The sequence below is a fragment of the Echeneis naucrates genome, chromosome 18 (genome assembly GCF_900963305.1).
Source record: "Echeneis naucrates chromosome 18, fEcheNa1.1, whole genome shotgun sequence".
Classification (NCBI taxonomy): domain Eukaryota; kingdom Metazoa; phylum Chordata; class Actinopteri; order Carangiformes; family Echeneidae; genus Echeneis; species Echeneis naucrates.
The window spans coordinates 3,066,943-3,093,830 of record NC_042528.1 but is presented as its reverse complement, the minus strand read 5'-3'; the positions used below and the strand labels follow the sequence as shown (position 1 = coordinate 3,093,830).

The 26,888-nt window shown below is 39.0% G+C and overlaps 3 protein-coding genes across 6 annotated transcripts in view; all 3 read left to right on the top strand.

Moving 5' to 3' along the window:
• The first annotated feature begins 425 nt into the window (after positions 1-425).
• kcnj10a (potassium inwardly rectifying channel subfamily J member 10a) lies at positions 426-13,332 on the top strand. Of its 2 annotated transcripts, XR_003842137.1 has the most exons (7): positions 426-555; positions 5,010-5,390; positions 5,726-5,937; positions 6,319-6,450; positions 6,943-7,120; positions 10,362-11,235; positions 13,202-13,332. XR_003842137.1 is itself a non-coding variant. In XM_029526319.1 (6 exons), the coding sequence occupies exons 2-6, from the start codon at positions 5,018-5,020 to the stop codon at positions 10,769-10,771; spliced, it is 1,305 nt and encodes a 434-aa protein (XP_029382179.1). In that variant the 5' UTR covers positions 426-555; positions 5,010-5,017; the 3' UTR covers positions 10,772-12,357. The 2 variants fall into 2 exon arrangements, 1 of the variants encoding a protein (XP_029382179.1); XM_029526319.1 differs by lacking the exon at positions 13,202-13,332 and having other exon boundaries at positions 10,362-12,357.
• Positions 13,333-14,431: 1,099 nt separating this feature from the next.
• LOC115058455 (T-lymphocyte surface antigen Ly-9) lies at positions 14,432-18,826 on the top strand. 3 transcript variants are annotated; one of them, XM_029525780.1, is made up of 5 exons: positions 14,432-14,565; positions 14,893-15,186; positions 15,528-16,078; positions 16,245-16,664; positions 18,683-18,826. In XM_029525780.1, the coding sequence occupies exons 1-4, from the start codon at positions 14,535-14,537 to the stop codon at positions 16,653-16,655; spliced, it is 1,287 nt and encodes a 428-aa protein (XP_029381640.1). In that variant the 5' UTR covers positions 14,432-14,534; the 3' UTR covers positions 16,656-16,664; positions 18,683-18,826. The 3 variants fall into 3 exon arrangements, with proteins under 3 accessions (XP_029381640.1, XP_029381641.1, XP_029381639.1); XM_029525781.1 differs by lacking the exon at positions 18,683-18,826 and having other exon boundaries at positions 15,528-15,782; positions 15,921-16,078; positions 16,245-16,791; XM_029525779.1 differs by lacking the exon at positions 18,683-18,826 and having other exon boundaries at positions 16,245-16,791.
• Positions 18,683-26,888, top strand: part of LOC115059263 (uncharacterized) — a 30,215-nt gene continuing 22,009 nt past the window's right edge. The window contains exons 1-16 of the mRNA XM_029526926.1: positions 18,683-18,757; positions 18,994-19,124; positions 20,016-20,085; positions 20,426-20,455; positions 21,126-21,404; positions 22,135-22,407; positions 23,182-23,454; positions 23,605-23,880; positions 24,013-24,312; positions 24,547-24,801; positions 25,174-25,422; positions 25,606-25,719; positions 25,837-25,852; positions 25,943-26,022; positions 26,388-26,450; positions 26,525-26,584. Of these exons, the coding sequence (XP_029382786.1) occupies positions 19,095-19,124; positions 20,016-20,085; positions 20,426-20,455; positions 21,126-21,404; positions 22,135-22,407; positions 23,182-23,454; positions 23,605-23,880; positions 24,013-24,312; positions 24,547-24,801; positions 25,174-25,422; positions 25,606-25,719; positions 25,837-25,852; positions 25,943-26,022; positions 26,388-26,450; positions 26,525-26,584 (2,368 nt within the window). The 5' untranslated portion in view covers positions 18,683-18,757; positions 18,994-19,094. The remainder of the gene's footprint in view (positions 18,758-18,993; positions 19,125-20,015; positions 20,086-20,425; positions 20,456-21,125; positions 21,405-22,134; positions 22,408-23,181; positions 23,455-23,604; positions 23,881-24,012; positions 24,313-24,546; positions 24,802-25,173; positions 25,423-25,605; positions 25,720-25,836; positions 25,853-25,942; positions 26,023-26,387; positions 26,451-26,524; positions 26,585-26,888) is intronic.

The window sequence follows — 26,888 nt, the reverse complement described above, 5'->3', positions numbered from 1 at the left end:
TGGAGGAGTGGACACCACAGGCTTCTTTAACTTCTCTGTTTTGGGACACAGAAACAGGACTCCAACTTTCTTTTACACGCGAGAAGAAGTGCAAACTGAACTGTGCTCATCTGATTACACAATGACCCAGTAACAGTGAGCCAGAACCGGTACTGCCAGTACCAGCGCGCCTGGAGACACTGACTGACTGACTGCTGGCTAATCTCTTTTGATGGGGTTTCACGCTTTGTGAGAGCTTTCTCTTTCTAAAGGAAGTATGACCGCCACATAGAGGAAACGCAAACGCCAACTAAGAAAATGTGACATCAAAGTACAAGGTAAAGAGAAATAGGTCAGAGATGCCACCAAGTGTGTGCCACTCAAAACCGTTAAAAAACCTTTTCTGATTCAACAAGAAAAACAACGAAAAAAAAAAAAAAAAAAAATCTAACAACCTGCAAGACAGATGAAAACTTATGGTCTGTTTTTTCACGTTTGTTGGACAGTGAGTTGAATTAAATCATCAAGTTACTGAGCTGTGGCCAAAGTGAACTTCTGTTACAAGTCAACAGAAAGGTAAGATTTTTTTAATGTCCAAATTTGTTGTTGTTGTTTTCCTGTGATGATCCGCTGATGTTTGCACAATGCACCTGCTTTAGCGTGAGGTGCATTGTATTCCATCCATACAAGTAGCAGTAGCGAGGAAATTTATACTGCAGCCACAATGTTTTTTGTATTCAAACTGGAGTCCACATTGAAAAAGCGTTGCTTGTTTAGGTTTTTCATATTTTGCATCTGACCTGCATGGGTTTTATAATCAAAGTTATACGACTATTCACATACAAAACAGGGAATAAAACCAAATTGGACCTTTGCTGCAGTCATATGACTATTTGAGGTAAAAGAAAAATACTAGAAGACTTGTAGATAGAGAAACAAAAAGGCGTGATGCCGTTTTCACTCCAAGTCTATAGAAACTCTTGGCTTGGAAACAAATCACACCACAACAGTAGTGGGGCAGTCAGATTTACTACAGAGAGACGGGTCATCTGCTCCTACTGACGGAAGGTAAAAGTCGGCGTTAAATCAGCTGCTGTCCGTTGTATAACAGGCCAAAGCTGTAACTCTTCGGGCAGTTATTCTGGGCTGAGCAATTAGAACAGTCTGAGTGCCACTGATGATTGCCTTTTACTTCCTGTTTTTGCTGGAAAAAATGAAGGTTAGTAATGTTGGCATGGAGCACAGATGATGGAGAAAAACACGCTCGGTGTGCTGCCGTTTCACATGAGCGATCAAGGGGATTTATTTGTGCCCCGGACGTATTCACACTACACATATCAGGTGCAACTGTGTTTGACCTGACTGGTTTATCACATGAAGCGTCTGAAACCCCCCTCCTGCTACTCTTTCCGCAAATCAAATAATGTTAAGTCCAGCCGTAATTTCTTTAACTTTCCAACTTTGCCACTTACACCCACTTCATCAGCCAGCTGTGTGGATGTGCTTCAGTTTTTGTCACCTTTTCTTTGCAAGAAAGATTCCGAATATTTTTGAGAAGTGAACCTCATGGAGTATCCCTTACGCTACCTTTATGCTGTAAATGTTACATTTCACTTTCACAGTTTATTAAGTTTAAGTTTATTAAGTTTATTAATAAGTTTTTTTTAAAGAAAGACTCTTTTGTCTTTAGGTGGCACAAACTGAGGTATTATAAACAATAAAGATACAGTGTAAATACAACCATGTAGAAGAAAAGCCATTAATGCGGTATTATTATTATTATTATCATTGTTTTAAATATAGATTATTGGCCAGGTTAGTGTTTTGGTATAAAATGTAATAAAATCTACTGGTTATGGTTTTCACTTTGGATGTACTGAATTTTCCGGCGCTGTCCTATTAATCTTAATAAATCAGTTAATAATCCTTTGGATCATATAAAAATAAAGCATTTCAAAGGATGCTACAGCTTCCTCCTTCACCTGCCAGTGAAGGTGAACTGTGCTCAGTGTGTGGTTTTGTCCTGTTGTGTTGGCTGAGCAGATGCCTTCTTGGCATGGCCTGTGTTGATGTTTAGACAGTCCTTTCAGTCCGGCGCTGAGGCTGCAGTGCTGCGCGGTGGTCACAGCCATTCAACTTGTGTTGTATTGAGTCTTTTCAGTGCAGTGAACTGGCTGCGAGGGGTTCTCTGTAGATGTGGACAGTGGACAAGGGGAACGGATTACTCTCTCCTCTGGAATACTAATGACCATCTTTTGTCACCCAGAAAGTTTCCTCCACCTTCACTCCACAGCCTCTGTCCCTCTCGCTCCTCCACCATCCATTTATCTTGCCTGTCCTCTTTCTCTGCTTTTGTTACCCGATGCTCAATTCTCTCTCAAACCTTCCCTTAAAACCAATTGCTGCATGTCAAGCGCTGCATACTCACATACGATCAAACACACACACACACACACTTTAACACTGTCCTGCTCTCATCTTCCTATCTAACTTGCTTTCTCTTTCACTCGCTCACTCACCCCGTCGTATTTTTCAATGGTGCCTTTTGTCCCTTTCATCTCCCCGAAAACAAAGGATTCTTGTGCACACGGGACAGGGGGAAGGAGAGGGATGGTGAGCTGCACACTGAGGAAGAGACCTTAACCTTGAGTGGTGTCCAGTGAGAGGAAAAAGTCACTTGACAATAGAGGGAATCCTTTGGAGTTACTGACAGATTGATGCGTTTCACAGAGACGTTTGGTCTGAGTAGATATGAAGTAGTAACGGTTTGTTTTCAATGAAACTCCTCCAACAGGATGTGTTTCGTGTCATTACAACTGTATTTTAATGCATTGTTACGTTTGCAAAGCAGCGTCCAGCCAACTGCATAGTTCTTCATACAGAGAGCAGTAACTGTTGATGTTCCTGTACTGTAGGTTTTCTGCTTTAAAAATCTAAAATTAAAAATCTAAATTAAAATTTGTTACATGAACATTAAGAATAATGGCACTGCGCACTATTTACTCTATTAATTTTTTTTAAGCTATATTAATCATATTTTGGTTTTGTCCTTTTAACGGTGAATGAATAAATAAATACACATGTAATGGCTCGCTGCTGAATGCTGTGTGTAAGGTCTTGGCTTTGTAAACCAAACGTTCCTCTGGACAATAAACTGTATTGTTTTGCGAGCGAACAGCTCAAAAGGTCTATATGTCTAATACAGAAGTTTGTGTTTACTGTATGTGTAGGCAGGAACTCCTCAGGGCCCAGAGTTCAGCTGGAGATGGACACGGCCAATCACATGGGGCTCCTCTTGACCCCGGCTCCCTCCCCTGTCTCCCCCTCCACATCTTAGTATTCAGAGCACAGACATCAACACAGATCTCTATTCATTCACTCAGTGTGAGCTCTGGCATGAAGAGACGAGAGAGAAGGGTCAAAAAGGACAGGAAAGGACAGAGCATATCTGCTCTGTGTGGCTCATAGCTTTTGTTTTTGTTGATTTGTTTTCGGATTTCTGATATTCTTGCTGCAAAGCAGAGGCAGTGACACAAAAGGGCCATTTAGCATACAGTGCATGAGAGCGAGAGGGAAGAAAAGGAAACGAGGGACAAGGAGAAGGAGAAACTGCGGTCAGGATGAGAGGACAAGTGTTAAGAGTTCACCCAGAGAGGTCCTTACAGTGTTAATCACATACTGCTGACACCATTACACCCTTTGCCACTTACAACGTCTCAGCACATGACACTACCAGCCTCTGACACAAACATTCACTGGACACTGAAAACCACTACAGGCATGTGAGCAATAAAAAGGTTTGAACATCTTTTTTAAAAACGCGTGTGTTAACATCCACTGCTGGTCTGGAAAGGCTTCCCACAACATTGTGGAACCTGCTTCATGGACTGGCGCCCATTAAACACAAGTGCATTAGTTCCCTCGGTCCCTCCTGTTGGGTGATAAGACCTGGCTTCCAGTGTGTGCTCCACTTCTTCACAAAAGAAGCTGGATGGGGTTGATGTCAGCCAGCCAAGGCCTTCCACACCGAATTAGAACATTACTTCCTTTGTTGCTTTGTGCAAATATTATTGCATGCTGTATCACTGAGCTCTTCCTTAATTTAAGAAAAGACAACCGAGACAAAATTGGAAGAGACGGTCCCACATCAAAAACACACAACACTCAGCCCTCCAGGCATGCAGCTGTCTTATATTTGGGCAAAAGGAAGTTTCAACATAAGGTATCAAAATTCAACATCTAAGATATCAGATGACAAAACCACTTTGACGTACAGTACTGGTGACAGCTGACACTGATAAGTTGTTGAGTTAAGTTGTACAATAGTTTAAGTAATCAAAATCAAATGTCCTGAAAAACACCTTGTGCCAAAAGCGTTCTGACATAAAACACTGAAACTTACTAAACCTGCTACAAGTCACAAAGTCAATTCGCTGATGTCAGCTTTATTTTAATTTTCCAACTAAAATTCAACATGTTTGATGTTAAAGTAGTTACAAGAACTGCTCGAATCTGCTGCCACTACTAACACTACAACTACTACTTCTTCTCTTTCCACCTCTTCTGTCACAGCATTTAAAATGGCCCCCTAAAGTTAAAGCCTTGTGTCACTGACTAGCACTATCATGCTCTTAATGTGAAAGAGCAGCTTTTGCCGTCATGCTGAAAGAGGGCTTATATTTTGACAAGGCCAGCTGCCTCCAGTGAAAGGAGAAAGGGTCTTAAATGGACCACCATGGACAGCCACAACACTGTCCAGTTAAAAAATGTGCTTCTAATCCCTTTCTTCATCGTTCTCTCCCTGTCTGCACAAATGTTCCACTCTGTCATTTTATTCTTTCATGTGATTATCAAAAGTTCTTCTCTCACTTGTCTTCTTCTGCACACATCCTGCACCTTTTCATTTGAACTCACCTGCTGTTCATTTGTTACCTACCGGCTTTACCATCTTTGATTCTTACCTGCCGGTCCAGCCCTGCTTCACTCCTTACCTCCTGTTGTCCCCTGTTTCTGTCTCCAACCTCCTGAAGCTCCAGCCATGACCTCAGCTACTCCGCCGTCCTCGGAGGGATCCTCCCCGCAGAAAGTGTGCCACTCCCAGACGCAGACGGACATCACCAAGCCCCTGCTGGAGTCAAAAGGGGTGACCAGAAGTGTAGGAGGACCGGGAGCTGGAGGGCCCAGTGCTCCGCGAAAGAGGCGCCGTGTCCTTTCCAAAGATGGCCGCAGCAATGTGCGTATTGAGCACGTGAGCGGGCGAGGGGCGCTCTACCTCCGTGACCTCTGGACAACCTTCCTGGACATGCAGTGGCGCTACAAGTTCTTCCTTTTCTCTGCCACCTTTGCTGGGACCTGGTTCGTTTTTGGAGTGCTCTGGTACCTGGTAGCAATGGTCCATGGAGACCTGTTGGGTAAGAAGAGGGACTGGTGGAGGATGGGAGAATCATTGAAAAACAAAGCTCCTGATCTCACCTACAACCTTTGTAGAACATCTGTATAACTTGTTCTTGCACAACAATGTCCTGTAACTGAGACAAAAAGTTATGTCCACACAACAGAGACACGGAAGGGCACAAGTACTTTTTTGTGAATGAGCTCACAATAAAGAACAAAATCTTGAATACTGTTTTTCACAAAGAGCATGAGAAAGACCAGACAGAAGATTGAGACAGAGACAAAATGTTCCTTGGTAATTTGTTTCCGTGCCCAAATACACAACCTTCTGTTCTGCCTCTCTTCCCTTCAGAGTTCGACCCCCCCTCCAACCATACTCCATGTGTAATGGAGGTAAAAACCCTGACGGGGGCCTTCCTCTTCTCCCTGGAGTCTCAGACCACGATTGGCTACGGCTTCCGGTGCATCACAGAGGAGTGCCCTGTTGCCATCGTGCTGCTCATTTTTCAGCTGGTCATCACCATGGTGATGGAGATTTTCATCACAGGCACTTTCCTCGCAAAGGTAGTCAGACGTGGCTTCATTTTCATCATTTGACATCACTGACTTACTAATATGTGCTATATATATTTGTTCTTGCTTTGAAAATGTTTTCAGTCTTGCTTAGCTGCCAAGAATCATAATAGTGTTACAGTACATGAATGTGGTGCTGTGGTTGCTGTTTACTACCAGTCTTATCTGTCAAAAGCACATTGATCTCAACAGTTTCCTGCTCACTTTTAGTCAGAGACCTTTTTAATCTATCTATCTATTTTTAAATCGATTCTGACAGTGAATCTTCTCCTCCATTTATTCTTCTCTGAATTTGTTACCTTATGCAGGCCTGTGACATGTTTACTGGAGGTTGTGTGTGAGACTTTGACATGTTTCCCTCTCCACTTGCAGGTTGCTCGTCCCAAGAAGCGTGGAGAAACAGTGAAGTTCAGTCAACACGCAGTTGTGTCAAATCACGAGGGTCGTCCTTGCCTCATGATCCGAGTAGCCAACATGCGCAAAAGCCTGCTGTTAGGATGCCAGGTAATCCGACCAAAGCCCGTGGAGATATTATATCTTATATCTATATTACCTCTTATATGACTTTAAGATTTGTATGTGATATACATCGATTTCACATATTTAATGGTTATTATAACCTGAAATAGCTGCTGCTTTTTTGCAGCTTTATTGATTTTCGCCTGCTTTGTACATGAATGTATCCTTTCCCATTCGTTCAACCCTTTCAAAACCATAAAACAAAACTGAAACACCTAAGGTCCCATCTAAATATGAATGTTCACTTGATTACTGGAACATTATACGCTGAGTCAAATATTCAAGTAAATGAGTAAATCTGAGGAATTGCGATTGCACAACAATTTTCTTGGTATGAAATACAAGACCAAACATTGACTGAATATGTCGAGAGACAGATCAGTTGGCCGTTTCAGGTTTTAAACCTGGGGCCTTTTGGTTATAGGATGCCTTCTGCAACCTCTTGGCAACATTTACTGACTCCATGTTGGCTCCCAGGTGACGGGGAAGCTGCTCCAGACCATCCTCACGAAGGAAGGTGAGACCGTTCGGCTGGACCAGCGCAATGTGCCTTTCCAAGTGGACACGTCCAGCGACAGCCCATTCCTCATCATCCCCCTGACTTTCTACCACATCATTGATGACAACAGCCCACTCAGAAAATGGGCAGGAAAAGGTATTACATGGCTCTGACAAACATTGAAAAGCTTGTGTTTATAGGTATGTTGAATTGTGTGATGAACAGCTGGGGAGTTGCAGCATCACAACAGAAAATGCTAGTGGAGAAGAAGTAAACAGTATGTTAGAAAATACGACTCTGTGCTCATGGGATGATGCTTACAGTCTGGTGTTCATTCAATCATCTCAGGCTGTAGTGAATAATATGAACATTTGACTTTTTGTTGTTGTTGGTTTAAGTAGGCTTTAGTAACAGCAGTAATATTTGGACAAAAATATATTTTTTAAATTGTTCACAAACTGGTCAATCTCTTTATTTGTAATCAAACCCTTCCTTGTCTCTGCAGACTAACTGTATGTACATTAAGTATGTACGTCTATGTAGGTGTGTTGGTATTTACGGTCATGTGCTGCGTGCCTGGCTGCCTCTGGCAGTCCACAGTCGGGCTGGTTTGGCAGTGAAGAAGAGAGTTTCTCTGGCTGGAATGTGTGTGAGAGAGCGATCGCCAGAGACACCCATCATTAGAGCACAATGCTGTACAGTCCAGGGTGCTGACACGAAGCCTGCAGAGATCCTCTTACAGCCAATCAGAGTGCTCAGCACCGGAAGCTTCAAAGGCATCAGCGCTGATGAACTCTGATCTCTCTGTTATTTACACTCGTGCTACTCATTTACAGTTCTTATGTCCTTTCTTGGCTTCAATATAGCATCAGTGTCTACTTCTAGTTATTATTAACTTGCCCTAATCAGCCTTTGCAGTTGTGATTGGCCTCTTTGCTGCATCTTGAGGATTGTATTACAGGGCACAAACTGTAATCTTGGCCAAAGTCCTACAGTCAGTCAGCGCCTACTGTAACAGTATCCAGTTTGGGCTGCCAGGTCTCCCCTGTAACTTTGTCTGGGTTGTTTCTTGTTATAATTTTAGATGCGATGGTTTAAAATGAAACATTAAATGGAAACGATTTGATTTGATTTAAGTATGTATTACACACAATATATGCCTTAGTCCTTATGTCTCTTAATTTTCAGTATAGTTTTGGACGTGATGGCAAAAATCACAGCTGTCAACAGTATCCTTATAAAAAATGCTGGAATACAGCATGTGTGTCAGCCCTGTGAGAAAGTGAGAACCAGCCTTGTGAGGGTGCACTCTGCCTGTGGCCCGCTGGAAGTCGGTTGGAAAAAGCCCAGCAGAGGTTAAGTGGGAAGCAGGAGCAGTTGATGGATGCATGGATGAACGGACGGTTGGATGTTCCTAATGTACATGTAGAGAGGCACAAAGACTCACATTGATGATAATACTCATGACTGAGCCTGATTCTACACTTCACAGAGCTTAAGAGCCCCCCGCAGACCCTCTCTTTATGTCTTTATGCTCAGGACATGTTATACTTCAGCAGGGAGCAGCAGTCAGGACCACTGAATACTGACTACCAGTGTGTGTAGGTCTTTTTAACATTGCGCGACCATGAGTCATAAAACAACCTGAGAGCCGAGTGGTGCAAGCATAAAACATAGATACAAATGCTACAAAAGCTGATACTGTTGTGTTGGTAGATTGATTGCTGACCACCTGGACTTTTGTGCACATCATTCTGCTTCTCATGCTTGTCGAAACCCACTGCTCTTAGATTTCACGCTCGTCTTCACAATAATGCTGCGCTCATATCATCAATCATACAAATACATTGAGCTGATAGTGAATGCCATCAAGAAATAGAAAATATTTCCTGTAGAGCCGTGTGATAACACCCTGCTGTGGTTGAATACAACAAGCAACAAAAACACCTGTCAGCTGAAATAGGGGTGCATCTGCTTGTAAGCAGGAAGTCAATTGTTGACTTCCTGCCTTGAAATGGAAGAAAGCCACAAGAAACATGTTGATATGTTGACGTGACTACACAATACATCAATGTAGAGATCATCCATTGAACAGAGGTCACCAAAACTTGATCACGAGGTCATTAGAAACAGGTGGACGAGGAAATCAGGTGATGGTAAGAATTAGACAAGATCTGGGTGGATTGGGAACAGCAGAGGACTGACTAGTGGACGAAAAATGTCCCGAAATTGATCAATCATTGTTACTGAGCTTTGTAAGGAAAATGCGAAATAATAAAGTTCATCTTATTTCGACTTGCCCAGTTAAAGTAGCTAAAAAGAAGGCAAAACATTTTCCATTTAGCAGAAAAAACGCGACAGCTCAGAAAACACAGTATCAAATACACAGAAATGTTGAGCTGCTGGTGTTGTTACACGAAAGTAAGAGGTTCATTGAAGTTTTTATCAATCATCATCAGTGTGACACAAATTTGAGTCAAATTGTGGTGCTTCAGATAATTAAGGTCATCATTGTCTGTGAACTGTAAATGGAACCAAATGCATATCTCAACTGCCATTACTGTCCCCAGAACCCCGGGGGTGGTGATGCGAGAAAGACCGCTAGATAAATGCAGATGGACCCTTTGCAACGCCCACATTATTAAGTCAATGTAGAGATCCCTCAACCACGTTTGTGTTGCCGTGTATACAAGGAGTTGCGAAACCTGGTGTGTTTGCCCCGGTGGGAGCGGTACTGGGTCTGGGTTAGGGTAAGGACTGTTTAGACAGATGACAGAGTCTGCATTCTGAGTGAGGCCTGTTGACGCAGGTGTGTGCTTGTTTGAGTGCATATGTCTTCTAGCGTGTCCCTTTTGTCAGGGGGGTTGTGTGTTGCTAAATGAAAAACTATTATCCGCCTGTATAATATATATAAATGCAGATGCTGGATAATAGAGATGTTAGATAATATATAGATCATTTAAATGTTATATGCCTATAATATGGATGCTGTGTATAAGAATCGCAGACTACAGTGTTTCCTTTTACTCCCTGTGCTTGATGTTGGATCCGGTCAAGTGTTTTTGGAATCAATCTGTAACTGGGGAATTTTATGTTTTGGAAATTTCAGGATGTGCATGTGCTTTTATCTTCACAAGAATACAAGACAGAGAGTCTTGTCATAGTTCTTAGTTCACGAGTATACACAATTTGAAAATAACGCTGATGGACAGAATTAAATAATCTGCATAATCTACTTGATCTGATCTTGAGCATTGATCTGTTTTGTTTTTAGCTTCTAAAATTTGAAGATTTCTTACTTTTCTTCTTCACTTCACTGTATGTGATAGTTAATTTATTGGTCTAACAAAACATAATTATAGAAATATCAAATTATAGCTGGCTCTTGTCATTGCAGGTGGTGGTTACACAGACTCGGATCTGGCTGACTTTGAGCTGTTAGTCATCATGAGTGCTACAGTTGAGCCGACGTCAGCGACCTGTCAGGTTCGAACATCGTATCTACCAGACGAGATTCTCTGGGGCTACGAGTTTCCGCCTGTTGTCTCCCTGTCACCCTCAGGAAAGTACGTGGCTGATTTTGCATTCTTCGACAAAGTTGCCAAAACCAAAACACCACCCCTTTTCAATCAGGATCTGTCACCAAGCTCGCCATCACGGGCGCCACGATATCGTGGTGGCAAGGAGGATGGGATGGACCCTGAGAAGATGAGACTGGAAGAAACCTACAGGGGGGAGGAGAGGGGGAGAGAAAGAGGGCGTGTGAGAGATAGCAGCCCACTGAGTGTGCAGATTAGTAATGTTTGAGGAAGAGGTGGCAGGAGGAGGTTATGGAAAATTAATATGATGTGATAAACGGTACTGGGGGAAAAAAAGAAGAAAGAAATAAACCACAACAGAAATCTTGTCTCCCCCACACAACACTCCATGTAACACCTGGGCCTACATTCAGTGAACACACATTGCACCAGTGTGCTATTGTAACCACACGTCTCTATAAAAGATACTGAAGATGGCTGCAGCTACCTTCAAAGGGAGCAAGTTGCAAATTGATGCATACAAATGTACAGCAAAACATCAAGTCGTTCATAGGGACAATTTCTAAACCGATAGAATTATTTTTTTGAAAAGGAGGTCGTTCACTCTAACAAGAAGGTACTCAAAAACTGCAAGACTATTCAACTTCTAATGTGATTTTACAGTATAATAATAATAATAATGACGAAAAAAGAATACAACTTAATGAAGCTTTTATGGACACTTATGGAACTGTAAGTAAATTTTAATTTGACACAATCCTTAAAATAAGGATTTATGACAGATTGAAGCCCATGTGACTTCATAAAATGCTTTCTGAAGTTATGTGAATGTTTAATGTGGATGTTAATCACTGAATCACGGTACTGTTATTATTTACTTTCCTATTTTTTTTTAAATAACAAAATACCTGAAATAGGTGGCGAATATACTGGAATATTATTTTTGGACAAAAGACTTTCAAGGAATGTACCATATTTTATGTATCTAGTGGTTTCTAACAACACTATTTTCTTATTGCACCCAAAAATATTTTGCTCTCATATATGAATGTCCTGGTTTATTTGGGTAAATATGTGACATAATATTACTAAATGCACTTTAACTTGAAAAAAAAAAAAGTGGCATTCTAAACAAGAGAAATAACTGAACTAACTATGATTTTTAATGCACTGCATTAAATAATTCAATGTTGTGGGTATATTTGGGAGTGTGAATGTATATACTTGAAAAAGGGTAACTGTGAATGTGATAATACTGTTTGTGTGAACAATGTCAATTATTTTAAATTTCATGCACAGTATGTGTTTTATGTGCCTCTGTACAGTTTTGTGTACGAATATTTTTCCGAGTTGATTGACTTCTTCATGTAATGGCATTCGAGGCACAACCCTGCATTTTCAGTTTACCCTATTCATTATTTTAGGTAAATATAGCAAACCAATCTCTCTACTGTTATTTTTCTTTTTGCTTGAAAGTTTTTTTTTATAGTGTTTTTGGCTGGATGGCCAACTATTAAAAATCTGTAATGTGTATTATTACCTGATACACAATACATCAACATCTCAACATCTCAAAAATATAAAGTATCAAGTTTTACTTTTCATTGTCAGCAGATGTATCATAGACCATTTTAAGTATGTGCTTTTGACCATGAGATAAAGTGCCGCTCTTCAAACAAAAATCCTCTGCTGTCACATACCAGGCCAATTAAAAATAGTCACATAACTGAAAATATTTCAGTTTCAGCATCTGGGGAAAGACTGTTCTTGTTTATACTTATTTGTCTGTACTGTATACTGTATATGGCTCACTCTGAATACTGGAAGCGTATTGTTTGGACTGCTAATTTTTAAGTGCCTTCTTTAATAAATTTTTTATTTACAACATGCATGCAGTAGACAAAATGATTCCTGTTTGAATTGCCTGCAATGGTGCATATACAGTGTAATTGATATACAGGCCCAAATATTATTTTTGAATTAGGGCTATATTTTACTTTATGACTCTTAAGACACTAAGATGAGAAGCTTTCCATGCCACCAGGACAACTACTGTCTAATAAGGCTACTGGTGAAACTCAGTAAAGTACTTCATTCCATTTTCATATGAACACCGTGGTACCACTGGTAACTGGTTTGGATTAAAGCATAACAGGGAGTTTGGAAAAACAGGAACTGACAATATGGATCGTATGAGTGTTGAAATGAGTCAGAAAAAAAAAGGTCACCAAGGCCTTGACTTCTGTAGTTTGTGGTGACTGGTTGAAAAACAAAACCTTCTTGTAGTGAAACAGTTTAACCAATGACACATCGTTTCCTCTGTGTCTAAGGCTGCAGGGAATATGTAGGTAGCTTACATTAAGAGGTATGCAGATTGGAGAATTGGTCCATGTCTTACTTTTACACCCTATTCTAGGCAAAATAATTGCCTAGAATAGGGTGTTAATCCCGGTAAAATGAAGTCACACTTTCAGATGCAAGTAAGCTAAAGGGAGAATGAGTTCAAAATGCATTAATATGTTTAAATGGATAGGTTGGTGGATATATATGATGGAAGTGTAGTTGAATATTGAATATCGGAGTTCATGAAAATGTAGTTTGTTTGACGAGCCAGCGGCGTCACCGACCTGACGACCAAACTTGATCATGAACATAACAAATCAATCTACTTTTTTCTCATCTTTAATTGGATGTGCAGGAACGTAGCCAATCAAATCCCAGCCTCAGATGGGAGGGCGGTGCTTAGGCTAGGCGGGAAGAAGAAACGTCTCGCTGATAATGGACGCCGTCGAAGAGGAATAATTTTCATATTGGACAACCGGCTAGCCCTCGACTTGGATCTTTGTCCTATATTGGAGGTAATTACGAGTTTACTATCTACTTTTTGGACCGTTTAGTAGTGCCAGAAAAATAAAGGATGTTGCTAATTGAAAGTATCCGCTAATATTAGCATAACCGCTATAATTTGGATACGAACCATAATTCTCGTCAATTGTAATCTCGCGATATCTGGTAGTTCTCGTACAATCTCGTACCGCGAGACTCCGCTTTGAGGAAGATGGACGAAAGCATTGTTTATTTTTTGCGTTTCCATGGTTTTCGAGCCCTGAGTGGCGGTTAACTGGTCATGTGACCCACTACATGTCCGGTGAGGCGTAAACGCGGAAGAAGTCTGACAATTTTGCGATAAACATGGTTAAAAAGCTGCATGTATTTTTAGGTGCCCCAACCTACTAGGTAATACTAAAATTGGAGGAGTGCAATATACCGGTTTCTGAAGATAAGGAGATACGCTTGTGAATACTTTCTTACCCTTACTTTCCGCATAAACCAAAAAGAAACTCATCACATGCATATTCAAAATACAACCTACACTCATCACGGGCATGATTGTCATATTTGGGGCCCTTAATGATTTATTTTAATGAACCGGTTTTATTTTGAAGTTTATTTTAAGTAAAACCAAATATTAAGTGGAGGATTTTGGTCATGTGGGCCACGACTGTACTATAAAAGATACTGTGGACTAATTTAAGTTTTCAAAATGTGATCAAACATCCAACACCAGCCAGCTGTTTTGACTTTTCAACCATGATACAAAACCTCAGAGAAGTAATGCTTGGGTGCATTCTGGTTTCAGTGTTGTAGAAAGAATTATTATTATTAATAAAGAAGAGTCAAAACGCTGAGTCTGTATGACATTACATCAACAAAAATGTCTGGTCCTGTTTCATCGTGTCACTACGAGGCACATTAATTCAACAATGTAGTTAGTTTTTCCCACTATGGGTTGCATTCAAATGAGTTTTAAATGATGCGTGTTCTCACTCATTGGAAGCTGTGCCTTTTTTCTTTTTTTTTTTACATGACATCTGTACTTCGCTGCTTCCTGAAGTGTGAAAGATGTGACACCTGCTGCCACTTGTTTTCACCATTCATTGACTGTAGTACTATCAAAGCTATATACAACTCTTTTTTTTTTTCTATTTCCTACTTGTGGACATTTTGTGCAAACAGTACGCTGACTGAAAATGTTCCTTCTGAGTTTCTTCATTCTTGCAGGTAAGCTGAAGTTGAAGATTTCTTTTCTCCTTTAGCGTTAGAACCAGTTAATAGGTACCAGGAAACAATCTGTATATCAGTTTAATGCACTTGTGTACCATTTTCATTTACAATGGGTTCTTGAGAAACAGTCTATGCAGTTAAATACACTTTTAAACATTTCCGTAACTATTAAGTTTGTTAGAATGGTTAGAAATTTGAATAAATCCTGTGTGTTCGTAAGGACTGATTCCATAAAGATTTTCCATGCGATTTCAAAGAATTATTTTTGGAAACTAATGTGAAAAATGTGATTTACATCCAGGATGTTAATATTTTTTGCTTCAGGAGTGATGGCTGTGGACTCAGAAGTGACGCATTACCAACTTAAAAACAACCCACTATGTCTACATGTTAGCAAACCAGAGAAATATAAAAGGGGTGAATGGACCTTTGCTGAAAACCTTGTTGCTGATAATGATGAAATCAACCCCAAATTCACAGACAAAGTGGTATACAATCGTCAGAACTTTTCCTTGTGCCTAAAAAATCTGACGGACGCGGACACTGGCATCTATAAACTTGCTTTAAAAACCGTTAATCTGACATCTGTGTCAGAGACACACAGAGTCATTGTTCAAGGTAGGTTTGCTTATGTAGCAGATTGTCTTTGTCAGAATTAAGCTAAATATTATTTTGTCACTGTCTTCAGACACCTTACAATATGTTACACTGTACACTGTACTATGTTTTTTCACTCTGTTGTCAAAATTGTGCAATTGTTTGGATTACTGTTGTGGATTTTGCATTGTGTAGGAGATTTTACATCGTACATTTCTAATGGCCCACATATTGGAGATTTAGCATTATTTTATCTCTCTATCTGTTATCTTTTTCAACTGTTAGCCAGCAGAAGGTGCTATTAAACCAGAAATTATTTATCTAATTCCTCTTTTTCTCATCTGCTGGGCTGCGTGTTGCAGAAAATGTTCCTAAACCTGTCATCAAAATGTCAGTGCAGCACTCCAATCTGTCTGTTGGAACCTGCAATATCACGGTCAACTGCTCCATTCAGGATGACTGGGTTTGGTCTGTGTGTGTTAAGGACAGTTGCACAACATCTCAGAAGTCACTCAGTAAGGTCAACATCAGCATTTCCACCAACTACAGAACAGTTTTCTGCAGTGGCAACAACTATGTTAGCACAAATAATGTTTCTGAAAGCATAGCAACAATGTGTAAGTACACAATATTGTTTTTAAATACCAATATAACATATACAGTATTGTTATATCGATATAAACTTGTCCTTGTTGATTTTTTTTATTATATATTGACCAGGCATTATCTGCTAATTGTTTGTTGTTTTTTTCCAGGCTTCAGTAAATCAATTGCTGAAAATGACAAAGAAGCTGAAAATAAGACATCACAATCACCTTTTGTTGTAATAATTGTTTTTGTGGTGTCTCTGTGTCTCTGTGCATTTATGGCTTTCATGGCCAAGAAGATTTCTTCAGAATGTAATCAGCATCAGGTAACCTGCAACTTACTATTCCTATTTCTGATGAAACCTTTTTTGTTTAAATGTTAAACTTAACGAAGATGGGAAATTGAGTTCTTAATTACAAGGAGGAGTCTGTTAAATGTGTGTGATGTTTTGTTTAAAACATTGAAAACTGATTTTTATTCCTGATTTCCAGGAACAGGCATCGACTTCTCAGTTCATACGAAGTCAGCCTCTGGACTCAGAGTTACAACCTGAGCCCAGGTGCTCTACCTCTTCCAGTGAGGCTGAGGCTTCTTATGAAAATGTGGATACCACACAGACCAGCAATGTAAGAGAGACACTGGAGTGCGTGCCTAGTGAGACAGTAGACACTGTCTACAGTATTTTACAGGCACAGAATTTGATGCCGCCTCCTGGCAAGGGTGACAGCAGTAAAGATGCAAAAGGACACAAAACGACAAGGGGTGTGTCAACTTCACAGCCTGTCACTGTGGATAAACCAGAACCCCCAGCACAAACGGAGTCATTGTACAGTGTTCTACAGCCAACAAAATCTGAAGTCACAGCACCACCAGCAGGCCAAACAGGATATGAGCAGAGATGATTATGACAGGTGAAATAAGCATGCTATACGGACATTCAATATTTACTTTTTGTAAACTAGAGGACAAATCTTAAAGTGAAGATATCATGTTTTCATGAAAAGAACAATAATAAAAAGAACTTTTAAAAAAGCCACATTCTAATTGTAAGAACTGGACTGAATATACTTTTGCAATCACTATTACACTGCAGTTGCTTTTCTAACACAAGCAAACAGCCTGATAAAAGATAAAAGGAGGAACCAGAAAATGTATTTAAAGAGTTCCAAGAATTTGGAAATGACGTATATACACAAAGTAATGAGTCAGAGCAAAATCTGGCAGTCAAAATTTACTGGTTGCTTTTTTTTTTCAAGTATGTGCACTGGCTAGGGGTGTAGTTTTTTTTTTTATTCAGATAAATAGCCTATTATACTTATTACTAATAGACCAAAAATGAAAAGGTGAACATCTGTTCCACACTCTTTCCAAAGCTCATAAAATCTAAAATGTTATGAATGTTAAAATTGTAAAGATTAGACTTTTATTATCTTGACCATACATTTCAAAATGAATTTCTGTGAATCGTTTCATAATTCTAATTCCTGAGATATTGCAGCATCATTAAGAAACTGTTTCCATGTTAATGAAAACATGGACAAATAGTGAGTGAAGTAGTGTTGCAAAGTCATTTTGTTTACAGTTACAAGTTCTGCAAACTGGTTCTTGTGACCTTGATCGCTCAAGTGGCCGCTGAGTTACTTTATTAAAATACAATATTAGTAGTTTGTGCGACAAACACATGGGTGAGATTTGCTATAACCTGCAGTTCCTTGAATAACCATCTGACACTCGCTCCAAATGTGAGCAGGCCCCAATAGGTTGCCATGTTAAGATTCCCCAGTTTACAGTAAAAATGAACGTATTGCATGGTAGAAAAAATGCTCTAGATAGCTAATTTCCTTTTGTGGCAAATGAGTGGGATTGGCTGTAAATTGGTCTGAAGAGGGTGTGCTAGATGTTTATGAGACTACGTCCATTTTTATTGATTGTTTATGGTCAAGATATTTACCAGTTAATGGTATCATTGACTGTTGATTATTATACATTATTATAGATTATTTACTTGGCTCACTGAGAAGCAGAGCCTCATCATAGGCCAAATGTTACGTTACTTTGCATGGCAGATGACTGAATCACTGAATGGCGAGACTGTGAGAACAACTTACAGTGCTGCTGCTCAATACACATGCATTTTGTTTACATTAATTGTCAATCGTCAAAAATTATAAGCTTGCGCTGATGACTTAAGAGAGGTGCCATCATATACAGCAGCCCTTTTTCAGAAAAGTAGACATCCATTGTAAAGCGTTGCTTGATTCTGAGTTAATTTTTCTTTTTTTCTTTTTTTTCACAACATTGAACTTGATCTTTCTGGCATTTACATTCCAGTAAATTAATCTCTGTTTCAAATGAGATTGCAGATGAATGCAATGAAATGACAAACTCAGAATAAGAAACATGATATAAGTACAAACCATTGTGTGAATGCTTTTAAGGCTGTCCCTAAATGTTCACGTGTGGGCTTATTTGTTCCATCTCTTTTCTTAGAACAAAAGACATTTGAACCACAGAACAAAAATGAAGGAAGTGGCCTTTATGCAATACAAATGCAACCCTCTGGTTCATTTATTGTTCTTTTAAAATTTAAATGAACAATTGCGATCGTGCTCAAACTGCTACATGGTACTTTAATTGATTTCTGCAAGACGACACACGCCTGCATTATATCTGTCTACAAATAAATGTATTGATAAAGGCCATGAATCGATTTGTCACACCAGAACTGTTTAATCTGTGAAGAGCAAGTTATTTTCATCCACATAAAAAACAGTCACTTCTTTCTTCAGCCTTGTCAAAGAAAAAAAAACCCTGCTATATCCAGCGATAGTATCTAACACATCATCGGCGAATTTCATTTGTCATCATCAACAGAACCGCATAACTGTGAACATTGTGATCACTTCATGCTATGTTGGTCTGTACACAGTGGTGGAGCCGGCCCAGGATGCTTCTTAACTGCAAGACCATCAGACAGCTCCAACCAATGGGTCTCAGCAGAGCGGTAAAGTGTTGTGGTAACCGGTGATGCTGAAAAAGAAAAAAAGAAAAAAAAGAGAATAGTTTAAACTGAGAAGATTCACTGTGTTGAGTTTAAGGGATGTTATTGATTAATTTACTGCTGATGAATTCTGAAACTGAAGATAAAATTGCTTCTCAATGAATGCAAGTATATGGTAAGTAGATTTCAGTGAGGACTGATTACAACACAAATGACTTTTTTTTTTTTTTTTTTTGAAGAGGAAGTTATCAGGAGCAGTCACTTGTTTGCTTTTCGGCCTTCTGGTCTGTACGCAGTGGTAGACCCGGCCCAGGATGCTTCTTAACCACAAGACCATCAGATGGCTCCAACCAATCAGTTTTGCAGAATGGTAAATCGTTTTGGTAACTGGTGATGACCCTCCCAAAAAAAGAGAGAATAGTTTGAGATGATTCACAATCACTGTGTTAAACTTATGAGATGTTATTGATTGTGTTACTGCTGATGAATTCTGATACTGAAGATAAAACTGTATCTCAATGACTTTAAAGTTATTGAAAAATTTATTTCAGTGAGGACTGATCTTTCTTAAGTTCCACTTTTTAAAGCAGCCATTATACTGCTTCTTAAAGCAAAGTGATTTGTTTGACACATTTGGAAGTTGGGTCATGTCTATTTCATCCAAAGGACAGCATATATCACCAAGAATTCTTGTCTAAGGAACGAAATGTAAATAAACCTGCAAGTCACATTCAAAATGCACCAATAGAGCTTTTGCTACAGTTTTATTCACTTCCCCATTATGTTGTCTGGACGATATATTTTTTTTTATCCTTTTTTATCCATTCCACTCTGGAGTTTTGAGGCTTTATGGCATCACCACAAGTGTTAGTGCTTGTGATTTGAGTATTTTGACAACAGTTTGTATTACATACACCATGGAGAGTACGAGCACAGGCACAATATACATATCTACACAGTTTAATCAGGCAAAGAGTCACACTTACAATGAAAATGCAGGGATTCTGGATGCAGCAGCAGTGAGGCAGGCTCAGACATTTACCCAGAGCCAAGGCAATATACCTTCTTTTTTTCAGTGAACAGGAAGTATAAATATGTCAGTCCTGTGCTCCACTCAATGTGGTTTAGTTAGTTTTGTGTAAAACGGAAGGAAGAATGGAGCGGCTATACTCAGATGGAGAAGTTGAGAAAACTGATAGCTTGTCGAAGAACTACTTCTTGTGCTGTTGCTATTGATGTAAGGTAGAAAGATCTTTGATAGGTAGAGCGACTGGGTCAGCAGCTGGATGTGAGGATGAGCCACACTTTGCTGCGAGTGCTGTCTTTATTCTGTGAGTACATCAGTCATTTACTTTTCTGACTATTAGAGAATATTATTATTGTACCAACATGATAATTTTGTAGGCTTGGTTATGGATTATTGTGCTGGTTGACTAAATACACCAATGGACTATTTTTTTTATTTTAACATTTGTACAATGCATGTGAAGTATATAAATTAAGGTATAATGTTCATCTGGACAGTAGTTCTTGAAATATTTGATTGTAAATGGCTTCATTTATGTTCTGTGGCTCTTAAACAGTTTCCAGAGCATTGATGATGATGTCTTAGTTGAAAATTTGGTCTGTTTCGCAAACTGATCCTAACGATTGTTTCTACCTTTATTTTAGTGCTGAAACTCGTTTATATGAAGGCAGAAGGTCAGCTCTCTTCCTGTTTTTTACCCTTTTTTATATTCATATATAATATTGTTTGTATTATTTATCTCCTTCTAATTTCAGGCTAGATCATTCTTCTAGCTTTGTCTGAGTTTCTTGTGGGTTGATGGAACTTAATGTATTGAGTTCATATACAAAATGAAATTGATAATGACAAGATAAGTGCAAAAGAAGACTTAAAGCTGCTTTTCAGTTTCCTTCTGTTTAAGCATTCTTTACATGAATTGTCAAATAGATTTTTTTTTTTAATGTTTGTTTTATTACTCAGGGTTTTTTATGCATTAATGTGATCCCTGGTAACAGGACAGTTTAATGAAATGACAGAGATAACTCAGAGGAGGAGAAAGGATCAAGTAGAGACACAATCAACTACAACAGTCCTGTTTGCGATGTGACGTTTGTGTATGATTTAATTAAACTTGTGGACCAGAGAGAAAATCAGATGACCTCCACAAAACATTGTGCATCACTGAGACATAAATTGGACTTTATCAGAACATTAATAACACAAACTGTACCTGGTTAGTCTGTGATGACTCCTGTGTTTCCTAAATCACTTGTCCAGCAATGACAGTCATGTTTGTACCTTTCCTGTGGATAGTAGCTGTTTATTTCCATCATTTAATTTCTTCTTTTGGTCCAATCTGAACAGGTGATAGACCTCAAGTCAAACTGTCAGCAGACAGAAGAATCATACCAGTACAGGGCTCAGTGACACTGACCTGCTCTGTGGACGGATCTGCTGGATGGACATACGACTTTTACAGACGAGTCTCTAAATCATCTGAACCTTATCCAGTAAGAAATGCTGGAACAGATGGAGTCATAAAAGTCTCAGAGGGAGGTCTGTATTTCTGCAGAGGATGGAGAGGAGACCCAACGTTCACTAACCCCATTCCAGTGAGTGAAGAAGTCTCCATTCAGAAAACTGGTGAGTTTAGTCATTTTATATTTAACATTCTGTTCAAATCTGTTTTCAGCTGTTTTAACACAGAGTCTTTTGGTATGAAGAACAAAACAAAAGAAGTTTATTAGAAAGTTAAAATGCAGCAGCAGCTCCTGGTGCTCTGATGATGAAACGTTTTAAATGCTTGTCTCTGTATGTTTGCATGTGAGATAGAAAACATGAGTGGAGACACTTTAATGACATTTCTGACCAACATGTACAGACAGTTTACATATGACAGCATGTGATGTTGTCTTGGCTCTTGATCACAGTACAGTTGTGTTAAGATGGGAATCTGATTGATTGATTCATTCCATATAAAATTAGTTGAACAGCGAGGAGATTTTTTCCTTAATAACTGTCCAAAGTTGATTGAGTGTTGACAGTGAAGGGGCTGTTTCCTTTCTTCATAACTGTTTTCATTTATTTTATTAACTGTGCTGAAGTATTTCTTTTAAAATGTTATCAAATCTTTTGTGTTTCTCTCAAATTTATTTTGTCAAATGTGAACAAAATATTTTTCTTCTTTAGTGGAAGAACCTAATGTTTTTGAGCTGGAGCTTTTTTTAATTCTTTTCTTTTTTGGAAAGACGTTGCTTGCTGGGTTCTCATACTTTTGTTTTTCAATGTGTCCTTTTGTTTATTTGTTTTTTGTTTTTGTTTTCTTTCTTTGGTGGGTTAATGGATTTCTTTCATTGTGTCTTTTTGTCAACAGTTTCCAATGAGGTCACTGTGACCCTTCAGCCCAACTGGTCTGTGATATACAGAGGTGAGAAGGTCACTGTCAGATGTCAGATCCAGGGAGGAGACACTCAGTGGACGTATGAATGGAGCACAACCAGTTCAAACAAACCTCCATCAGACACATCAGACAGTGAATACATCATCAACAGAGCTACTAAGTCTGATACAGGAGACTACAGCTGTAAGGGGGGAAATGATAATTCCTTAACACGGTGGAGTGAGGCCAAGAGACTAACAGTGTCAGGTAAGCTTGGTTCTTTCATTCTGTAAGTATCATCCTTCTTAAAGTTTTCATTGATCTAAGTTGAACAGGAAACAGTCTGTGATCATCCTTCTTAAGGTTTTCATTTATTTAGACAGGACAGGACCCAGTAATCCAATCTTCATATATATCGTCACCCTCTTAAAATATTTGCCCAAGTAATTTTTTTACAAAATTATTTTTTTTGCCTAAATATCATATGTTCAACGAATGGTTCAGTTTTTTGTTTCCTGAAAAATTGGGGAAAAAAAAAAAAAAAAGACTTAGGCGATTATTTTAGGAAGGCTTTGATATGTAACTAACGTTAGCACAGTTAATGCCAGGCTGGAGTCCCGCGTACACACAAAACGAGGCCTGAAAGAGTCGGACACCACTTCCCAAACAGTTTTTTGTAAAAGTTGGTGAGAGCATTTGTGTAACAATAGGTTAATTCAGATATTTGCAGTTAAAAAAAACGAAAAATGTAAAAAACTGAATTTCAGCACTTGTACTGTATTTATTCCCCACTGACTTTGGATCAGAACACTGCTGTCAAATTCATCCATCCATCTGTTATCTATACAGCTTATCGGTGCAGAGTTGTGGGGGGCTGTAGCCGATCCCAGCCGATCTCAGTTATCCTTTATGGTTCAGCTGCTGTTTGTTTTCTTCTCAGACTCTCTGGACTTTGTCCAGTTTTTCAGTTCATGCTGTATTTTTATAAAACAATCCTATTTAACCATCTATATGTTTTATTTTTCACTGTAAACGTAACAGCAGATAAACTTCAGGCCTCACTGACAGCAGACCAAACAGAAATCCCAGCAGGGGGCAGTGTGACTCTGAGCTGCTCTGTGAAGTCGTCATCTGGTTGGATATATTACTGGTACAGAGACGCATCCTCTGAACCTCTGAACAAACAAGATGCTGATTTCCAAACAGCTGGATCAATCAGAGTCTCAAAGGAAGGAGTCTACCGGTGCAGAGGAGGAAGAGGAGATCCAGTTTACTACACAGAGTACAGTCACTCAGTTAATATCTACAACATTGGTGAGTTTGGAATAAACACACAATGTAGAACAAATCTGTTGTGTGTCCATGATACATCACTAAGATGGAAAGGGAAAAAACATTACATTGACTATAACTGAACCTTCTTCTGTTTTTCTGTTCTGATTGTAAATTGTTGAACTTTCTCAGTCCCAAACAGAGCTGTTTTGACTCTGCAACCCAACTGGACTGAGATATTCAGAGGAGAGAGGATCACTGTCAGGTGTGACATCCAGGGAGGAGACAATGAGTGGACGTATGAATGGAGAACAACCAGCTCATCCAAACCTTCAAATGAACATGAATACAGGATTAGTTCTGCTTCAGCATCCCACAGTGGAAACTACAGCTGTAGAGGAAGAATGAAGAGCTCAACACATGATACAACAAATTGGAGTAATTCAGTCAAAGTGACAGTTCGTTACAGTAAGTCAGATCATGTTCATTAAAACTGAATATATAAACAAATCATTATGTATCTGTGTATAAAAGCTATTTCCTGTCCAGACACTAGAGGTCATAACATGTTTTCATTGTGAGTAAATAACTCTCCAACAGATGAACCCAGGTCTGTCCTCACTGTGTCTCCATCATGGCTGAGTCCTGGAGCCTCAGTGACTCTGAAGTGTGAGGTTGAACATTCTTCTGCAGGATGGAGGTTCTTCTGGTATCAGGCTGTTCCTGATGGATCAGGGTCCTACAGCTATGAGCTGCTCCCTGGTAGCAGCAATGGGACTGAACAGGATTCCTACATCATCCATGGCCAGACACACACAGCAGGATATGTGTGTGAGGCTGGAAGAGGAGACCCAGAGTTTAAAACTCAGAAGAGTCAACCAAAGTTTGTCTGGTCTGGAGGTGAGTTTGTTCTTTCATTTGTCCTTTTTTACTAAAACAAATGTTCATGTTGGCTAACAAAAATTTTTATGTTGATGGTCCCAAATGGAAGAAATTCACTGAGAGTGGACTGTGTTGAATAGCCTTCTTTTGGTGCTTTAATAATTTAAATTTAAATTTAACTTTAACTTTTTTTTTTTTTTTTAACTTTATTCTCTATCTGGGTTGACTCTCTTTCTGTGTGTTGTTTTTCAGACCTCCATCCCTCAGTGTCTCTCACAGTGAGTCCTGACAGAGTGCAGCACTTCACCTTTGATGATAGTTCTCTGAGCTGTAAGGGAAACTCTACTGATCTGAGAGTGAAAAGGTTTCCTACAGAAGTAATCCCGTATCGCTGCTCTTACACTGGATCCACATGTAAAATATACCTAACGGCGCCTGTTAATGCAGTATTCTGGTGTGAGTCTGGATCAGGAGAGTTCAGCAACTCAGTCAACATCACTGTACATGGTTAGTTTAATAAAACTACCTTTTCATATTATTTTTACTACAATGTAAAGTTTTTTAAAGGTCTCATGTGATTTACATTCAGTTACTTTCTGATAGTTTGGATATGTGAAGTAAGTATATGTGGAAAAACTGACAACAAATAGTTTCTGATGAATTAATTAAATGCTATTCTGTCCTTCTTCGCAGTTTATCAGCATAATCATTTTTGTGTTTTACGTCTCTTGATCATTTATTTGGCAGCCGGTCACTTATTGATCCTGTGAGATAAATCAGCACTTCCTCAGAATAACAGCTTCTTTTCATTGTCTCCTCATCATGTCAGCTCATTTTAAAACATGTGCAGCAGCTGATCTGACTAAAACTGTTTCACAGATTATAAAACTGATATTATCCTGGTGAGCCCCGTCCATCCTGTGACTGAGGGAGAATCTGTTCTTCTTGGCTGCATATCCCGGAGAGAAGCAAAACTTTCCAGTGTGTTCTTCTACCATAATGATGAAGTCATCCAAAATGATACCAGGACAGAGCTGAATATCTCTGCAGTGTCAAAGTCAGACGAAGGTTTCTACAAGTGTCAGTCCTCAGGACGAATGTCAGCACAGAGTTGGATGTCAGTTAAAGGTGAGTGGGGTTTTAATGTTTTATCACGTTTCCTTACTAAACATTTTTAACAACATATTTATGTATATGTGGCGTGCTTTTGTATTTTCTTCTTACAGTTTTGTTCAAAGACTTGATTTTCTGTTCAAAGGAAGTTTCTCAATAATTTTACTGACAATAGAATATCATGAATATTTCCAACAGCCGTGGAGAGAAACAAAAGTTCCTGGTTTCCTGTATATCTGATTGTTGGGGTGGTTTGTGGAGTCATACTTGCTGTTGTTCTGCTCTTGTTGTACCGCTACAGACAGTCCAAGGGTGAGGCTTCTTCTATAATTATTGTTTAATTTCTTAGAATTATTCAAATCCACATGTGAACTGTAGGAAAAGTATCTGTAGCACAATTAAAGAGACAAATCCATCTCTGTTTTTCAGAGTCCACTTACTTCAGGTTTGTACAACACTCCATCCTCTCATCTGAAATACAACAGCAGTACATTGTATTCTGTCATTAAATGTATTGTGATGTTGAATGTTTTAGACCGATCCAGGCAGAGACCAACAATCATGGGGCCAACCAGAATGCAAGTCAAAGTATTGAATATGCGTCTCCTCTAAATGGTCAGTTTGGAACTAATCGTAACGCTGAGGATAACTATTATATGTTTTACTTTTTATTAACTCATTGTTAATCTTTTGATGAAAAGATTGAAATGCAATGCAAAAACTATCAAATAAACAGCTTTAATGATTTGTTATTTTACCAGTTTACCAGCAGTAGATAAACTAGACCTTAAGACAGAATATAATTACTTGCAGCTTAAAAAACAAACTGTGACTTTGTCAGAGTTGTGGTATTTATTTGGTTTAATTGAATTCTCTGATACGTTTTTTTGATGAATGTACGAATATTACAAAGTCAGCAGCTGCTTGTTGCAAGTGTTTTGGTGTGTTAGCCTGTTAACTCAGAAACATGTTAATTTCAGATGCAGATGAATCCCAGAATGTCACATACTGTTCTATTGAGCTGAAGAACACTGGAAAGAAGGGTGAGCGCCGATGTATTAAATGTAGAGAAAAGGTTTTCACCTCCAGTACCTAAACAGAGAATCATTTTTAACAGCGAAGCGTCCTGAACAGGCTGAGGCCTCCATTTACTCGGATTTGAAGATAGGAACTGCAGGTACAGTCATGCTCAAAGTTTGCATTGTTTTATAAACTGCATGTTTTTGCACATACTGAAATTTTCCTACATCTTCCCTTTTCTCATGTGGCGTAAACTGATCTTTTCCTTTTCTGTTTTTGTTCTCTGATCAATCTGATTCGGAGATAATGACATATTCGAATTTTCTTCTCCACCTTCTCTTTTTTGCCTTCCTAAAATGAAGTTTCAGGTTTTCCTTTACAGCATCTACCAAATTCTGATGCTTCCTATTTTCATGAAAATTTGTTGCTACCTTTAAATTCATCCATTCATTCATCAGCTG

Coding starts and splice junctions, on each gene's coding strand:
- kcnj10a (XM_029526319.1), top strand. CDS start 5,018: ATGACCTCAGCTACTCCGCCGTCCTCGGAGGGATCCTCCCCGCAGAAA. Junction 5,938..6,318: donor CAGGCACTTTCCTCGCAAAG/GTAGTCAGACGT, acceptor CTCCACTTGCAG/GTTGCTCGTCCCAAGAAGCG. Junction 7,121..10,361: donor CAGAAAATGGGCAGGAAAAG/GTATTACATGGC, acceptor TTGTCATTGCAG/GTGGTGGTTACACAGACTCG.
- LOC115058455 (XM_029525780.1), top strand. CDS start 14,535: ATGTTCCTTCTGAGTTTCTTCATTCTTGCAG. Junction 15,187..15,527: donor ACACAGAGTCATTGTTCAAG/GTAGGTTTGCTT, acceptor TGCGTGTTGCAG/AAAATGTTCCTAAACCTGTC. Junction 16,079..16,244: donor CAGAATGTAATCAGCATCAG/GTAACCTGCAAC, acceptor CCTGATTTCCAG/GAACAGGCATCGACTTCTCA.